General features: G+C 32.4%; 1 protein-coding gene across 1 annotated transcript; it reads left to right on the top strand.

Moving 5' to 3' along the window:
- Positions 1-13,188: 13,188 nt before the first annotated feature.
- Positions 13,189-16,139, top strand: LOC139512267 (toll-like receptor 4). Its single transcript, XM_071299765.1, has one exon. It carries the CDS (start codon positions 13,318-13,320, stop codon positions 15,850-15,852), a length of 2,535 nt encoding a protein of 844 aa, XP_071155866.1. The 5' UTR covers positions 13,189-13,317; the 3' UTR covers positions 15,853-16,139.
- Positions 16,140-17,551: the final 1,412 nt, after the last annotated feature.

A 17,551-nucleotide genomic window follows, 5' to 3' on the forward strand; every position in this document is an offset into this window, starting at 1 on the left:
CGTCCTTCTTTTAATGGTACCTAAGCCTCGCGACACAAACACAAACAGAAAGTTCCAAGTAATCATAAAGATCATGAATGTTTTTATTAACCGCAGAACTGATAAAATTGATAACTGAAATTAAAATTGGAATTAATTGTGTCTCTGTAATTGTTATTGTTTTCTGATGAGTTACACCTCATATTGGAGCAAAACAAGAATCATTTAATTTTAAGAAGCATTCCTAATTTCAAAATTTTCCCATTTGCAGATACTGTCCTTTAACTGAATAATCCAATTATTTTAATGACTTTGTTGACTTCCTCTGTCACATAAAAAATCGAAATAAAGGACACCACAGAAACAGTTAAGTGTGCTTCATAACAGGAGACCTAAACATCGTCGAAGACCGTGAGGACATAACTTTTCTAAAGAAAGGACCGAAACGTCCTCCATCTATAATTGATTGGAAACAATTCGTCAGGTCATTAAAGAAACTCTGTCTGCCTACTGTAAAAATTGGTGCAAACGTGAAAAATTTAATGAAAAATCTTTAGACAGTTATTCGAATAAAATTATGAATACTGTTAATATTCGAATATCTCATTTGGAAAACAATTCTGAAATAGATAATAGGATCCATGATATTCCCAATTCTAGAATAAAAAAATAAACTCAAGGTACTCGCAGAGCGTTTGTGTTCGTACCGGTAGACAAGACAGCCAATAATGTAGTGGCGGTGTGGCGTATATACTACACGGTATTTCATCAAAACGAAATTATAAATTCCTCTACATTTAGGTCCGTACGCACCACAGAGAGTCAAATCGTTAACAAGCATACCACTGCCATTACCCAGCTTAAAGCATCTTCCGAATATTTGAAAGTCCCTACCATGTACTGATTACCGAAATTACACAAAAAAACAACATTTAAATTCCGTTTTATCTCCGCATCGAGTAAGTGTTCTACTACTAATCTATCAGTGCTTGTAACTACCTCCCTTACTACTAACAAAGAACTGGTTATTAACTTTTGTAATAAAGCTTATGAAAATAATGGTATTAAATATTTTTGGAGTGTTAAAAATGCTTTTGCTAAGAATCTAAGTTTATGACTTAACTTAGTAAAGACCCATCCTTGTTATATTTGGTTGATACATTCAAAATACCTACCGTTATCTGGATGATATTTTTTTGTTAAATAATCCAGAGTTCTCTAAATATACTTCCGAAATTTACCTAAAAGAACTTACTTTAACTAAATCTAGCATAAACAGCAGCAGTTGCCCTTTTCTAGATTTAGACATTTCAATTTCTAACGGGATACTACATACTGAAAATTACGATAAAAGAGACGATTTTTCATTTCCTATTGCTAATTTTCCTTTTTTAGAGGGCGATGTGCCTTTGGCTCCATCATACGGTGTTACTATCCCAACTCGTTCGATATGCCCGTGTGTGTTCTGATGTCATAGATTATAACGAACGTAATCAATGCATCACTGGGAAATTATTGTGTCAGGGATTCGATACCATAAATTACTAAAAACTTTTCTAAATTCTTTCATAGATACAAATATTTGAAGTAAATTTGGCTGTACTTGTAGAAAACTTAGTAAAAATGGTATTTCACATCCTAAATGTTACGGTAATATTGTACTTAAAGTGCGGAAATCACAATGTCATCCGTGTAAACTCATTGAACCTTTAAACAAACTTAAAAGTAAGGGTTATCGTACCAATAATGTAATTAGATCTCTGAATATATTGAAATTGAAACAGGAAATGCTCATCGTCAAAAGATGGTTGCAGTGCTTTAAGAAAACCTTCAAGATTCCATTTGCAGAGCTTCGTTCATGGAAAAGATACTTATCTTTCAATTCAATGAGAATCATTAGAAAACTATTCAAGTCAAGCATGAATAAGTAGAAGTATTCATATATAACATATTTTTCGCAAGAGAAAATGTTTGAAAATTAATCAATAATGACAGTAGCTTCTGTCAACCATGTTTTATCCAGTCCAATCGATCCAATATTAGACATCCTTATAAAAGGCCGTCTATATCATGTATAAGTGAGTTGTTTCAAATTTCCCAAATAAACATTTGTTCACATTACATTTAGTTACATCATTTTCGCCGCCAATACTATGTAAATCAAAACATAACGAACACTGCCTTCCAAGCATCATTTATGTAGTTTCATAAAAATAGTTTTGTACTTTTCAATGGTGATGTCATTTAACTTCATCCAGTTTCCGAAGTGACTTGTGGTTTTGATTAGATAAACTACTACGTAATGATCAATAATGTTATGATTTTGCCCACTATTTGTTATACATACACGATGTGTTCTCTCTATGAAGAGTACTCACATAGGCTTTGCCTTTTGCCAAATATAATTTAATACATTGAATAAAAAACAGTTTAAAAAATTGAAAACAACACTTTTAATAATGTTATGCGTCCGAAGCGCTTTTCTGGATTTACCTTCATCAGGAACTCTCAAAGCCAAACCGAAACCGTTGAAGAGCTATGTCAAAAATACCTAAAATAAATACCCTAATTCATCTTAAGTCAACTTTGTCTGAGGGAGTTGAAACCTTAGTTTTTTTTAATAATTTTAAAATTTATAAACGGACAATTTTAGAAAGGTTGTTAAATTATGTCAGTACCGCAGTACTGACTTCTGAGATGATGGTACCCTCAGAGACTAATAGTCCACCAGCAGAGGTATCGACCCAGTGATGTGAAAAATTGAAAACAACACGTTAAATAATTTAATGCGTCCGAAGCGCTTTTAACCAATAGATACAAGATAGGTATAAACCAATATTTAAACAGTGTAAAAAGTTTGATTTCAAAACATACTCAGCGAAGAAAAATACGAAAACTATTACTTATAATAATCATTTTCACAGGGCGTATATATACAAAATGTATGTCTATTTCAATTACAAGTTGTGGCTGCTGGAGTAAATTTTCAAGTGTATCATCAATTTAGAAGTCACTGCTTCGATCGATACGGAAATTATTTATCGTTAAATTTCTTTTTTCGTAAATTAAGATATTATTAAGATAATTGTTTAAAAAAGGTTGACCATAAATGAATATGTCAATTTGTTTAGGTCAAGTTTTGGTCATGCAGCTTTCATGCTTTCCTAGATAAAGAAAGTTCAGGAAGTGGGTCTGAATTACACATCATTCAAATATTTAAAAAAAAATTTATTACGATTAAGACAGTGTGCATCTTATTAAAACGGTCATTGTACCATTTTATTTTATATATAGATACCTGTCATGATCATATGATTTAAATAGCAATAATGTCAAGTTTAAATATCATTTAGACATACTTTAAACACGTGAAATAAAAACCGAGAGTAGTAGGAAAAACCCATTGAAAACACATATATATTGGTTTGTCATTGAGTCATATGAAGGATTTACGAAGCTTTTAACATAAGGCAGTTACGGCGTTCCATAGGTGTTGCAACATATTTTGGTTTCATTTTGGGAGACAGGAATTACATGTAAAAGTAAAACAATAAAAATACCATAAATAAAAAAAGTCCCTTTACAAATGCAAAATCAAAAGCTCAAACATATCAAACGAATGGAAATACTCCACAAGCTAGCACGCACAGCTATGGAACGCCGTAACTGCCTTATGTTAAAAGCTTTCATTATATGATGGTACTTTGACATTATACGATGGTACTTTGACATTATACGATGGTACTTTGACATTATATGATGGTACTTTGACATTATACGATGGTACTTTGACATTATATGATGATACTTTGACATTATACGATGGTACTTTGACATTATATGATTGTACTTTGACATTATACGATGGTACTTTGACATTATATGCTGGTACTTTGACATTATATGATGGTACTTTGACATTATATGATGGTACTTTGTCATTTTGTAAAGACAAAAGGAATCATGGGAAATTAGAAAAAAACATAAATGTGTCCCCAGTACACGGATGCCCCATCCGCACTACCATTTTATATGTTCAATGGACCGTGAAAATGGAGAGAAATCTCTAATTTGGCATTAAAATTGGAAAAATAATATCATAGGAAACATGTATACTAAGTTTCAAGTTGATTGGATTTCAACTTCATCAAAAACTACCTCGACCAAAAACTTTAACTTGAAGCGGGACGAACGGACGGACGAAGGGACGAACGGACGGACGGACGCACAGACCAGAAAACATAATGCCCATAAATGGGGCATAAAAAAACAAAATGGACGAATCACTCATGTTGAGTGTACTAAAGAAGGTTGATTTGAAGCATGCGTTTGTACATTATAAAAGAGAATAAATAACACCAAACATTGTGGGTATGCTTTCGAGACATGAATAAGAAGCTCTAGGAGTTTCAAATACAGCAGACATGATGAAGCGTCGAATTGAGTGTATTAAATATGGGACTATTAAACCACAGAAAATTCAAGGAAGTTCCGGACCTCCTAAATTTGACATAGACAAATCAACACTTGAAAATTTACTTGATAATGGATTTTGATTTGTTGCAAAGCTTTTGCTCGTAACTGAATATATCGAAGAATGGCACAGTTCGATCTGAGTAAACGTACATTTTCAGAACTTAACGATGATGAGTACAGAGATGGCGTCTAATAGACTCTATTCAACGTTTACATTCATCTGAAGCTCAAACAAGGAAATCGGGAATACTTCACAAACGAGTTTATAACGTAATGGGGACTAACCACTTGTGGCATATAGACACTAACCATAAGCTTGTACGCTGGCAATTCATAATAATAGGTGGTGTTGATGGTTTAAGCAGAATGACAAATTTTCTTAAATGCTGTAATAACAACACGTCTCTAACAGTCTAAATCTGTTTTTGTCAGGTGTCGCCAACTTCGGTGTGCCTCTAAGGGTTAGATCGGACAAGGGACTGGAAAACGTGTCAGTTGCAGACTTTATGCTCAGTGAAAGGGGTGATGGAAGTATGTTAACAGGCCGGAGTACCCACAATCAAGGGTCTAAGAGATTATGGAGGGACATATTTGAGGGTATCCTATGTTATTATTTTATTATTCGGAAGATCAAGATATTCTAAAACCATTTAACCTTCAGCATTTAGAAGCTCTACATTTCATATATAATGGGGAGATAAACAGAAGGCTTCAACGGTGGAAAACAGCATGGGCTGGTCATATGACGTGTACAGTTATATCGTCTCCTTTGATTTTGTGGTCATCTGGCCAACTTCAAAACCAAGTAGGCATACAACTTAGTGGAACCGAATTACTAGAATATGGACTTGAAGAACATATTAAATTGAATAACACAGAAGAAGGGGACCGACCAATATTTGCCCCAATTGGCCATTTAATCAATGAAAACTTTGAAATAAATGACTATTTAAAGTTTTTGGAAATTATTACAAGAAATTATTTGTTGATAAATTAACACAAGTTGATCTTTAAAATTTCAGCATCTGATTTGTAATAGCCTGTGTTGGCCAGGATGCACTTGGTCAGAACCTTGCTATGAACATTTCTATATAACATTTTATTTTATTGTTAAAGATATTTTCCACAATATCGCTAACATAGATTGTTTTGACCTCAATTTTGACTGACAAAATCAGAGTATGGATTCACTCTATGTACACACTCGTGCTCATTTATGAGCATAATGCATAGCACATGAAAGCATACAAATACATGTACAACACTCTGTTCACTGCGTCTTCTACGATTACAGCACTCATATTACAAAGTGAACTACACCATTGTACATGAAGTTTCATACATAAATTTTGGTTTATATCAACCAACTCATAAGTTGTTTGTTTGCATTTCCATTAAAGGCAATCATTCCCTGCCACTTTCTATGATGGGAGAAATTTGTCAAAGTTACAATTATTTTACACTATATGTGTAAAAGTCAAATATCTGAAACCCAGGTAAAAAGAAATAAACATGCTTGAGACAAGTTAACACTAAAACGGTAATTTGACCTGACAGTCACGACAAACATTCTGGCAATACACTCATGTGCAATACAGCTAACGTCAAGGTCAAAAGACAAACAAGGTGTGGCCTGGACAAGCGTCACTGAAAAGAACGAGAGAGAATAAAACAACATGTCTCTCTTCATCAAATGAAAGACATAATGGAATCAAGTTAATTGGGTCAAGTTGTTTGAGGTTAGGAAAAGTGGTGATATAAGCTTACCCCACCTTTGCATACTAAAACATTCAAATCATCTCTTTATTCAAGTAACTTTTTAACAACTTCAACGAAAGCTTATTGATACAAACAATCAAATATAGTCAATGTTCAAATAATGTGCTCACCAACAAAAAAGGGCACTTCCATGAGGTGAACTATACACAAACCCTCAATTTGTGTCCATAATGCTATGAGGTAACTACATCATTGACCTGATGACATTCAACTCGGTTCAGCAAACCAATTCTAAATAGTGTTAAATAGATGCATTTGTTGACCCTATATTGCATGTAGTTTCTTCCGATAAAATTTTAAGTCTATTTATGACCATTGAACTCTGGTCTTGAAATTCAATAAGTTCTTCCTCTTTTGTGTTCAAAATGTTGTTGATCTGCATGTAGATAAGCTTTTTCATATTTTAGAAGTTGCTCTAACATGCTAGTATGCCTTAAATGTTTGCATGTGTACTATATTTTTATTAGTGCTTAATTTTAGTTGTGCTTCAGCTTTGGTTGTTAAGATATGTATTTTATTAGTGTTTTGCATGTTTTTCAATGTGCTTATGCTGTTATATATCTTGTCTGCATGTTTGTGTGTTTAAATGTTGTGTTTATGTTATTTTATATTCGGTAAAAAGCTCTTAAGAGCTTATGTTTGTATTCTTAAATGTTAACCGAATCAAAATAAAACTTTTGTATTCGTATTCGTATTTTCGTGGGAAACATGTTCAAGAATATTGGACATTTCCAGGCGAGATAACCCAAGTTAATTGTTAAAGACATTTTTATAAATACTCTGATAGTTTAAAATGGCTCACCGAGATATATTTTTTATTATGACACATGATATCTCGTATGTGTATTTAAATAAAGTCTAGACTTCATAATTTTGGTAAATTGACATAACCTTGGTTTTGAATGTATCTGTGTTATTCTATTGTCGATAGAACTTTCAATAAAAATTACTACTTTTTATTTCTAAATAATGAAAGTGGGCAAAGTAGAAACTATTATATGGTCAACCTTTCTATTATGTTGATCCATTTGTATACTGTACATACAACATCTGTCGAACGGAGGTTTGAAGTTTGCATTTCAAAATGCAGTTGACAAAAGAAAACTTTGATTTAAAATTAAAAAAAAATCTAAATAATTATTATTTCATCATTTTTCGATCTTATCTGCTATGAAAAAATTAATTTCGGCGAAAAAATTGAATTTTCATGATTTTTTAAAGCATCAACCCATAGTCAAAGGTACAATATCCACAATAGAAACATAGGGTGAAAAGAAAGAAAATATGAATGTTATTTTTTTTAAGAATGATATTCGGAAATCCTTCTTAAAGATCACTTGCTATGGGATTTTTTTTATCACATTTAAGGTAAAAAAGATATCTTAAAAATTATAACAGGGTATCAGTGTTTCCCGTTTACATCAATGAGAACTATTTATAAGATATCGATTTATCAATGATCTAGCATTTGTACTGATTAATGTAAAAAAAATATAAAAGTCCTTCATTCTTGTGTATGCTTGTTTACCAATTTTGATGTTGATCTGGTGATATAAAAATGTAAAATCAAAATTGCAGAGGACACCGAGCTACTCGAAATTGACAAAGCAAAGTATAATGTTAAAGTACCATCGTATAATGTCAAAGTACCATCGTATAATGTCAAAGTACCATCATATAATGTCAAAGTACCATCATATAATGTCAAAGTACCATCGTATAATGTCAAAGTGTCATCATATAATGTCAAAGTACCATCGTATAATGTCAAAGTACCATCATATAATGTCGTAGTACCATCGTATAATGTCAAAGTACCATCATATAATGTCAAAGTACCATCATATAATGAAAGTTTTTAACATAAGGCAGTTACGGCGTTCCATACACAGCCATCTCCTTATGTAGAATATGGTGGATCAAATCTTGTCCCACCAGGTAGCTAAACCTCTCATTTGTATAACTGTCGCAAAAAAATTGCTTTATATTGACAAAAAGACAAACAGACATATACATGTGTATGTAAAAATGTCCAAAACTTGAGTATAGTAGTCTAGTTTTATTATCTTGATCACTATAAAAGCAACAACAATTTTGGCATTTTTATAAAAATGTTTAACCCGGATTTGTTTTCTCTCAATCAATGTTTGACCTGTGAACAGTGGTATGTTACTATTGCCCTTATTAACATTTACGTTATAAATTAGCCTATGCGTGATTATTTGTTAGAAAAATTATTTAGATAACCTTTGAAATAGGACAAATGTGTAGATTTTCTGTCACCTTAATTCAATATAAGCAGAAAACATTTAGTTTCCCGAAAACCATACACAGTATACCAATATTTAATAATTTTTCACACATCATTTACAATTGATATTTTGTAGTTACGTCAGATGCGTGTTTCGTCTACAACAGACTTATCAGTAACGCACGAATAAAAAAATAATAAAAAAAGGCCAAATGAAATGCGAAAGGTGAAGAGCATTCAGTGCCTATAATTCCGAAATAAATACAAATACAGCTAATGTAATATATTCCTCAGTAAGAAAAGCCTTAATATTTTTCTTTTCTATTTTTGCGGATCTTTTTGTCGGAGAGAGTCATCGAATCAAACTTGAAACAGCCTTTCCATGCTTTATATTTTTTTTTACATATCTATTGAATCAAACAGGACCAATGTCATCAGCTTGGCAGTGTTCTAATTTACCTTGCAGTTTAAAAGTTTAATACCCTTTCTTGACATTGATACACACATTGTATCAACTTATTTTTAACTCCATCATTGATATTTTAATGATATTTATCAACTAGTACATTATAAAAGAGATATTTCTTAAAACAACCAGTATAACAACATGCAGCTAACGTTTTAATAGATTGAATTTGAGGTTGTGATTTTAAAAAGGTTTTAACATGTTTAATGACATGCATTATCCTTTTGGTTGAGAATGGTTGTGACTCTGTTTTACTTTTGACTATCTTTCACACTTTTTTTGTACTGCTGCAAAAGATTTAGAATGCACTTACGCTTTTTAATTTCCTCTAAATAAAACCGAAGATTTATTGAAAGACTAACATATGTATATTACACATTCACTATCTCAACGGGGAAAAACCTTAGAAAACCGGGTGTTTGAAAATATTTGAAAGATGCATAATCGTATTTATAAATGGGAAAGTACAGTTTAGTGATTAATGACCTTTGTTTTTCAGACTTAATAGACGATAACATGTTAAGTTGGAATTAATTCTTAAATGGTCGCGTGTGAATAACAAACATCTACACTGAAGGGTTTTCCGAGTCAATGTATCAAGTGCATTGTAAGGGATATCGTAATTGTCAGTTATATGGTAAATTACAAAGGAGTAGGTCCGGTAAGGGCTGATTTTGGTCTCAAATTACAGGTTCATCTGTCTATTTCAATTGAGTCAATTAGTTTATGTGATAGATTTTAACTGATTTAGTCATTAAAAACGCTCAGATTCAAGCTTAATTATGAACAATCTATCAAATATGCCAAAAAACGTCACTTTTCAGATGGTTTTTGTCAAAACTGAAAGTGGCCGCATCCGTGTTCATCCTCAACCTTTATATATGTTATGTATTATCATCAAATACAACTTACATTTCAATATTATGAATGAACAAGAATGCGGCCACTTTCATTTAAGACGGAAACCGTCTAAAATTAAACTAAAATGCTCAAATTGTGAAGATTACAGTAATTTAGCATGACTTAATGATGCTAGTACCCAATATAAGTGCATTGTATTGTAAAAAAAAACAGCCCAAATATATGTAGCAGAAGCATTCTACTTTGCAGTAAATAGCTTAAAGATTGCATTTTCACAATTTTGTAAAACTGCTATATTTTGGGGCCAAAAAGGGGTCTTACTGAACCTACTCCTTTAAAATGTTTTAGAACCTTGTGTTTATAAGGAAATGTGGGATGTACGTATAAGATGAAAAACAAATGACCTCGTCTTTAGTAATGCTCGGTGGGTCTCTTCCTATAGATTGGTATACACAGGGGTGCAGGTGGTATCTGTAACTTTTTTTTATGTCAAATATATATATCAATATGGGGCAATTTCACGGATGCAATATAGCAATTTTGTAGGATTGTATGTGTCAATTTGGTAATACATGTTCATTTCCTATTCAGATGTCTGTATAATCTATGTTCAAATCTTTTTATCTCATAAATGAATCACGAATACTCCTCATAAGTTTCGCTTAGATCAAAAGCAGTTAGTTTGCAAAAACAAAGACAATGTTGAAGAGCATTGAGCACCCGAAATGAATATCAATGGGTTGTGATTTTCTGATGGAATATATGAATGGGTAGGGATTTTCCCTGAAACCGATAAATCGATATATGAATAAGTTTTTTTTTCCAAATCCGATTTGGACGTCGGAACATCAATTTGTAGATTTACACCCCCCCCCCCTAAATCTTCCTTACCTTGTTTATTTATGCCAGTTGTTTCAAGATGTCAAGCTTAAATGTGTTACTCAAATGACTATAACATCATAGTACCAAAAATTAAAAAAAGTACCCAGATTGTACCGTTTAGGCAAATATAGAATCGAAAATCTTACAACTTTTCTCAGGGACTTAATCATGTGTACTTTATTAATAATTTGACATTATGCTTGTCTTTCAAAGGGGTAATATATTTAAATATTCACAAAACATTCACAGTATACATGTACATCAACAGATGAAGTAGTCACTGGAAACAGTAAAATCTACAGTAACGTTGTCATGCGACGCCCACAACAAGAATGTGTCCCAGTACACGGTTGCAATATACCAATTTTGTAGGATTGTATGTGGCAATTTGGTAATACATGTTCATTTCCTATTCAGATGTCTGTATAATCTATGTTCAGATCTTTTTATCTCATAAATGAATCACGAATACTACTTGCCTAAAATCTCAATGATAGATGTCATGATAGCTTGGAATAGTTATCACAGATACCAGGCTTATAATTTGATACGGCATGCGTTTGGTCTTCTGAAGACACACCAGTTTCGCTTAGATCAAAAGCAGTTAGTTTGCAAATCAAGGACAATGTTGAAGAGCATTGAGCATCCGAAATGAATATCAATGGGTTGTGATTTTCTGATGGAATATATGAATGGGTAGGAATTTTCCCTGAAACCGATAAATCGATATATGAATAAGGTTTTTTTTCCAAATCCAAGTTGGACGTCGGAACATCAATTTGTAGATTTACACCCCCCCCTTAAATCTCCCTTACCTTGTTTCTTTATGCCAGTTGTTTCAAGATGTCAAGCTTAAATGTGTTATTCAAATGACTATAACATCACAGTACCAAAATTGCGCCAAGTACCCAGATTGTACCGTTTAGGCAAATATAGAATCGAAAATCTTACAACTTTTCTCAGGGACTTAATCATGTGTACTTTATTAATAATTTGACATTATGCTTGTCTTTCAAAGGGGTAATATATTTAAATATTCACAAAACATTCACAGTATACATGTACATCAACAGATGAAGTAGTCACTGGAAACAGTAAAATCTACAGTAACGTTGTCATGCGACGCCCACAACAAGCATGTGTCCCAGTACACGGTTGCAATATAGCAATTTTGTCGGATTGTATGTGTCAATTTGGTAATACATGTTCATTTCCTATTCAGATGTCTGTATAATCTATGTTCAGATCTTTTTATCTCATAAATGAATCACGAATACTACTTGCCTAAAATCTCAATGATAGATGTCATGATAGCTTGGAATAGTTATCACAGATACCAGGCTTATAATTTGATACGCCAGACGAGCGTTTGATCTTCTGAAGACACACCAGTTTCGCTTAGATCAAAAGCAGTTAGTTTGCAAATCAAGGACAATGTTGTAGAGCATTGAGCACCCGAAATGAATATCAATGGGTTGTGATTTTCTGATGGAATATATGAATGGGTAGGAATTTTCCCTGAAACCGATAAATCGATATATTAATAAGTTTTTTTTTTCCAAATCCAAGTTGGACGTCGGAACATCAATTTGTAGATTTACACCCCCCCCTTAAATCTCCCTTACCTTGTTTCTTTATGCCAGTTGTTTCAAGATGTCAAGCTAAACTGTGTTATTCAAATGACTATAACATCACAGTACCAAAATTGCGCCAAGTACCCAGATTGTACCGTTTAGGCAAATATAGAAGCGAAAATCTTACAACTTTTCTCAGGGACTTAATCATGTGTACTTTTTTATAATTTGACATTATGCTTGTCTTTTAAAAGGGTAATATATTTAAATATTCACAAAACATTCACAGTATACATGTACATCAACAGATGAAGTAGTCGCTGGAAACAGTAAAATCTACAGTAACGTTGTCATGCGACGCCCACAACAAGCATGTGTCCCAGTACACGGTTGCCAAATTCGCACTATCATTTTCTATGTTCAGTGAACCGTGAAATTTGGGGAAAATCTCTAATTTGGCATTACAATTAAAAAGATTATATCATAGGAAACATGTGTACTAAGTTTCAAGTTGATTGAAGTTCATCAAAAACTCCCTCGACTAAAAACTTTAACCCGAAGCGGTACAGACGGACGAACGGACGGACGGACGCACAGACCAAAATGCTTAATGCCCATAAATTGGGCATTAAAATGAGCAAATACAATATGTTACGAAAATCCGTTTCTTAAAAATATATAATAAACAAATACTTATGTCAAATTGTTCAAAATATTTAAGGAAATATAACAAACCAACTGTTATTTGATTTTTAGGTTGTGAATTTAATCATGGATGCAATATGGGTACTCCTTATTACAAATCGTTTAGATTACAAACACTTTATCTAAATGTTAGTTTCCGCACAAGTGAACAAGTGTATACAATTTCTAAATAAGGTCATTACCTTTAAATTCGACTTGTGGTATAATATTCAAACATTAGCGAAACGGGAATATTCAGTTTAAAATCCAATGTTAGTCTCTTTGTCATTAAATAAATACGTGTTGAGATGTAAGCCTCAATACTAAAATTTTGATAGATTGTAATTTATTTATTAAACGTGAAAATGAATATGTATAATTCAGTGAAGTGCATTTGTGTATTGTATATATGGAATGTTTGTTTAACATGCTGTTCTACCAAACATTGCACTGTGACATATTCCGAAAAAGTTGTCACATGTGACTGTTCAAACATGGATTTCCACACAGTTCCGAGACATATACCAACCAACACAACGATATTAGATTTATCAAGCAACAATATCGCTTTGCTACATAATGAAACATTCATACAGTTGGCTAAACTTCGAACATTGATCATTCACACATCAAGATTAAGACACATTGATGTGAATGCGTTTAAAGGCCTTGCAAACCTTCAAACTCTTGATCTCAGTGCGAACTTTTTGGATGTTGGATCGTTACCTATGTGTGTGTTCAACAGTACTCCTAATTTACTAAATTTACAGTTATCCGATAATACATTCTCTGAAGAATATCCCGATAACTCCTTAAGTTTTCTCTCTAGCCTACAGAGTCTAAGCATCAATGGTATTCGAAATGGACGTTTTGGTGATGGTTTTAAATATTTGAAAAAACTTAAGATATTGCATTTTAAGCCATGCTTCATCACGCATCTAACAAATGAAACATTCTTAGTGTTCGACAATTTACCTATAGAAGACATTGCTATCTCTTGTGCAATTAGGAAAGTTGAATATGGAACACTTGCTCCTTTTAAATCACTAAATGTATTAAAGTTATCTTATAATTCATTAATACGTTTATCGGATTTGATACCCATTCTTATACCGTTGAAAGACAGGAATATGAGCGAAATTGATTTGTCTTACAATTATAGAGCTCGTACTGGATCTGACATCTTAACACCTGAACATTTCACAATTCTGGGTCAAATTTGTGTAAAAAGCTTAATACTAGCAAAAAATCAAATTAGCGTTATCAGATCAGGTTCGATTTCTTCCATAAAATACAAGAATTGTTTAGAACATTTAGATCTTTCGCGGAATAACATATATGGCGATACAGGTTCAGCGCTTGAATTATTCCAGCTGACAGGTTTAAAAACAATAGATGCATCACAACAGGACCTACTTAGTCCTTGGAATGTCGGATCGCTCAGTCGTAACATATCCCCCAAGACATCCAAGTTTTTGATGTTCCCAGATAACAATGTGTCAGAAGTCTTCAAAAGGGGCAGTACTATTTACACTTTTCCCTTACCGCCTAATTTAGAGGAAATTTTTGCCGAACGTATAGTTATAAAAGCCTTACATCTTGCAAATGTTAACGTAACACATGGACGTAAATTAAGAGTATTAGATTTAAACTGGACTCCATTTAAAAGTTGCACTGGACGTTTACGTGGAATTGACCACCTAGAGATATTAAAAGTATCCGGATTCAATTGTTCGTTAATTGATTTATCAGTTTTTCAGTCATTTAAAAAACTTAAAGTTCTAGAAAGTCGAAGCGCAAATTTAAGTCGTGGTTTACAAGAAGACAAGGATGGAAAAATTCTGAAAGGACTGATTGAACTTCAACAAATTGACTTTTCAGCAAACCAATTTAAATATTTAAACCCTTTATTGTTCAAATCTCAGTACAAATCGTTATTGAAGTTAATTTTGTCAAGTAATATTCTAACAGAGATTAATATGAAGTTTTCAAAATTTTCAAAATTGAATTACATTGATTTATCAGATAATAGAATTAGATATTTAGAGAGAGGAACAACAAAAGAATTAGATGTGTTGAACATCAAATCAATGAATAAACTTGAACTACTGTTACAAGGCAATATTTTTGAATGCAACTGTGATTCTTTGCATTTTATAGCATGGCTTCATTTTACGAATGTGACGCTAGACAATGGGGGAAACTACTCGTGCAGGTACTTTGACGGCAGCTATAAAACAACAGCATTTGCATTCCAAAATTTGCATGACATAAAAACAATGTGTGTTTCCAAAGTATGGCTGATTTTCTCTGTGTTATTATCAGTTTTATTGATAATTATAATTACAGCCAGTGGTATAGCATACAAATACAGGATAACTCTTCAATATTGGTACCTAACTATTCGCCGGAAATACCGCCATTATTCCAAATTGGAGGGTGATTCAAAGGAATATAGATATAGCGCGTTTGTGGCGTATCACAATGCAGACTACAAATGGGTGTGTGGTCCACTGAGTACATTTCTCGAAAAAGAAAAGGAACAATCTTTGTGTCTGCATCATCGTGATTTTTTAGCTGGTAACCTAATAGCGGATAATATTGTTGAAGCTGTCTCTCAAAGTCGAAAAGTTATTTTAGTGATAAGTGAAACATTTCTGGAAAGTTCTTGGTGTGAATTCGAACTTGATATGGCTCGAATGCAAATGTTTCAAGAAAGTCGTAATATGTTGATTGTTATTTTAGTCCAAAATATTCCAGCTCAAAGTATGCCTAAATCTCTTTTACGGATTTGGAACAAAGTTACGTGCCTAGAGGCATATGATAGTGATATTCTTATTGAAAATGACAATTTTGAACATATATTTTGGAATCGTTTATATGAAGCTGTACTTTTATGATTTTCTTTTCTTAACTAATATTTTTTTTAAATTAAATGGTTTCTTTTGGAATATTTTGCTTCATAACTAAAATAAGTAATTCAACGTAAATAGAAACAACATAGTTGTTTCAAATTACAATTTGCTTTTCCACATTTGAAATCAACTACCTGACTTGATAGCAGCGCAGACAGAGATGTATGTGCAATCTTTTTTAACAAAATTTATGAAAAGGAGCGTTCGTTTGAAATAAGTAATGTTATATGAATGCCAAATACGACCTCAATAAAGTAAATTGTACAAGACCAGTACAGAAGTTTAAATTATGGATCTCCTTAACTTACACACCATGTAAGAAGAGATAATTGCATTCATGTCTTAAATTGTATAATGTTTCTATTCAAATACTCCATTCTATTTTCAAACGTTATTATAAATATAACATTGCAACTTGTCGCTAAGCAAATACAAATCACACTCAATCATTATGTCTACTCTACGTTATACCTATGAAAAGTACGTCACACTTTTCTCCCTTTAAAAAAGAAGATAAATTCATAGGTAAAACAATTTCAATAGAAAAAAAAACATGTAAAACTTAAAAATAGTTATAAGATTATATGTTAGTATTTGAACATACACGTGTAAAATCTAGACATTGATAAATGTGTCGGACAAATAAGGGCCAGATATATATTCATATTTATTTCTGATATTCACGTAATAATTGCTGCTGTACTATAACATTAATCCTTCATCTTTATCGAGAAAACTATCCTCGCCGTAAAAAAACTTAAATTACAAGCTCCTTTATGACGAAACTTGCACATTATTGCAATTTTCATGGTAACTTGCATTGCTTATTTTTATATATATTTAAGGATGTACTTAGGTGAGGTTTTGGAATTTCTGTCAAAAGTTCGGAATCCTTTGTTTTTTTATGAAAAAATGTTGCCCTATAACACCCATTTATCTTTTTATATCACACTTAATAGCTCATTAAGGGTCTTTTGCCGAAATTTTAGCAAACGTTTGATCTTTTCAGCTTTTCCCCGCCTGTTTAAAAAAACGTATATCTCGAAAAGGAGCTATCAATATTTCTAGCTTATTTTGTTCCTTAACTAATGCTCTTCTGACTAAAAGAATCAATTTTAAATTTTGGATTTTTTGAATTTCATAAACCCTCTTAAAACATGTTAATATTTATATTTGTTGTCTGTTTGATTAATCATGTTAATGTTAACTTTATCCCTTTCTTTGCTTGTTTATAACATTGTTACAATGACAAAATGCCCTTCAAAAGTATAACATCTCAGGACATTTTGATTCGAACAAAATAATAAATTTTACCTCCTCAAATGTTTAAAAACACACTACTGTACAAAAATAATATTTAAAAGAACATTCTTAATCCTTTATAAATATTGTGGAGGGGGCTCACCAAGGATACTAGTATAATTCCGATAACAGACGTGCATTTTGTAACACAATAAAATCTTAAATGAAAAGTGGGAATGTGTCAAAGAGACAAAAACCCGATCAAAGAGCCCAAAGCCACCAATTGTTCTTCAACATCAAATCGCACATCCACGACTCATCAGTAGCACGGGTAGTAAGGTCGTCATATCGAGGAGCGTTTAGTACAGTGATTTTGCCATAATTTGAAAAAAAGTTGGTCATGGATAATTTATGTAACTTCCCAAAACAATTGCCTCAGTTC

Source organism: Mytilus edulis, chromosome 2 (genome assembly GCF_963676685.1).
Source record: "Mytilus edulis chromosome 2, xbMytEdul2.2, whole genome shotgun sequence".
Classification (NCBI taxonomy): Eukaryota; Metazoa; Mollusca; class Bivalvia; order Mytilida; family Mytilidae; genus Mytilus; species Mytilus edulis.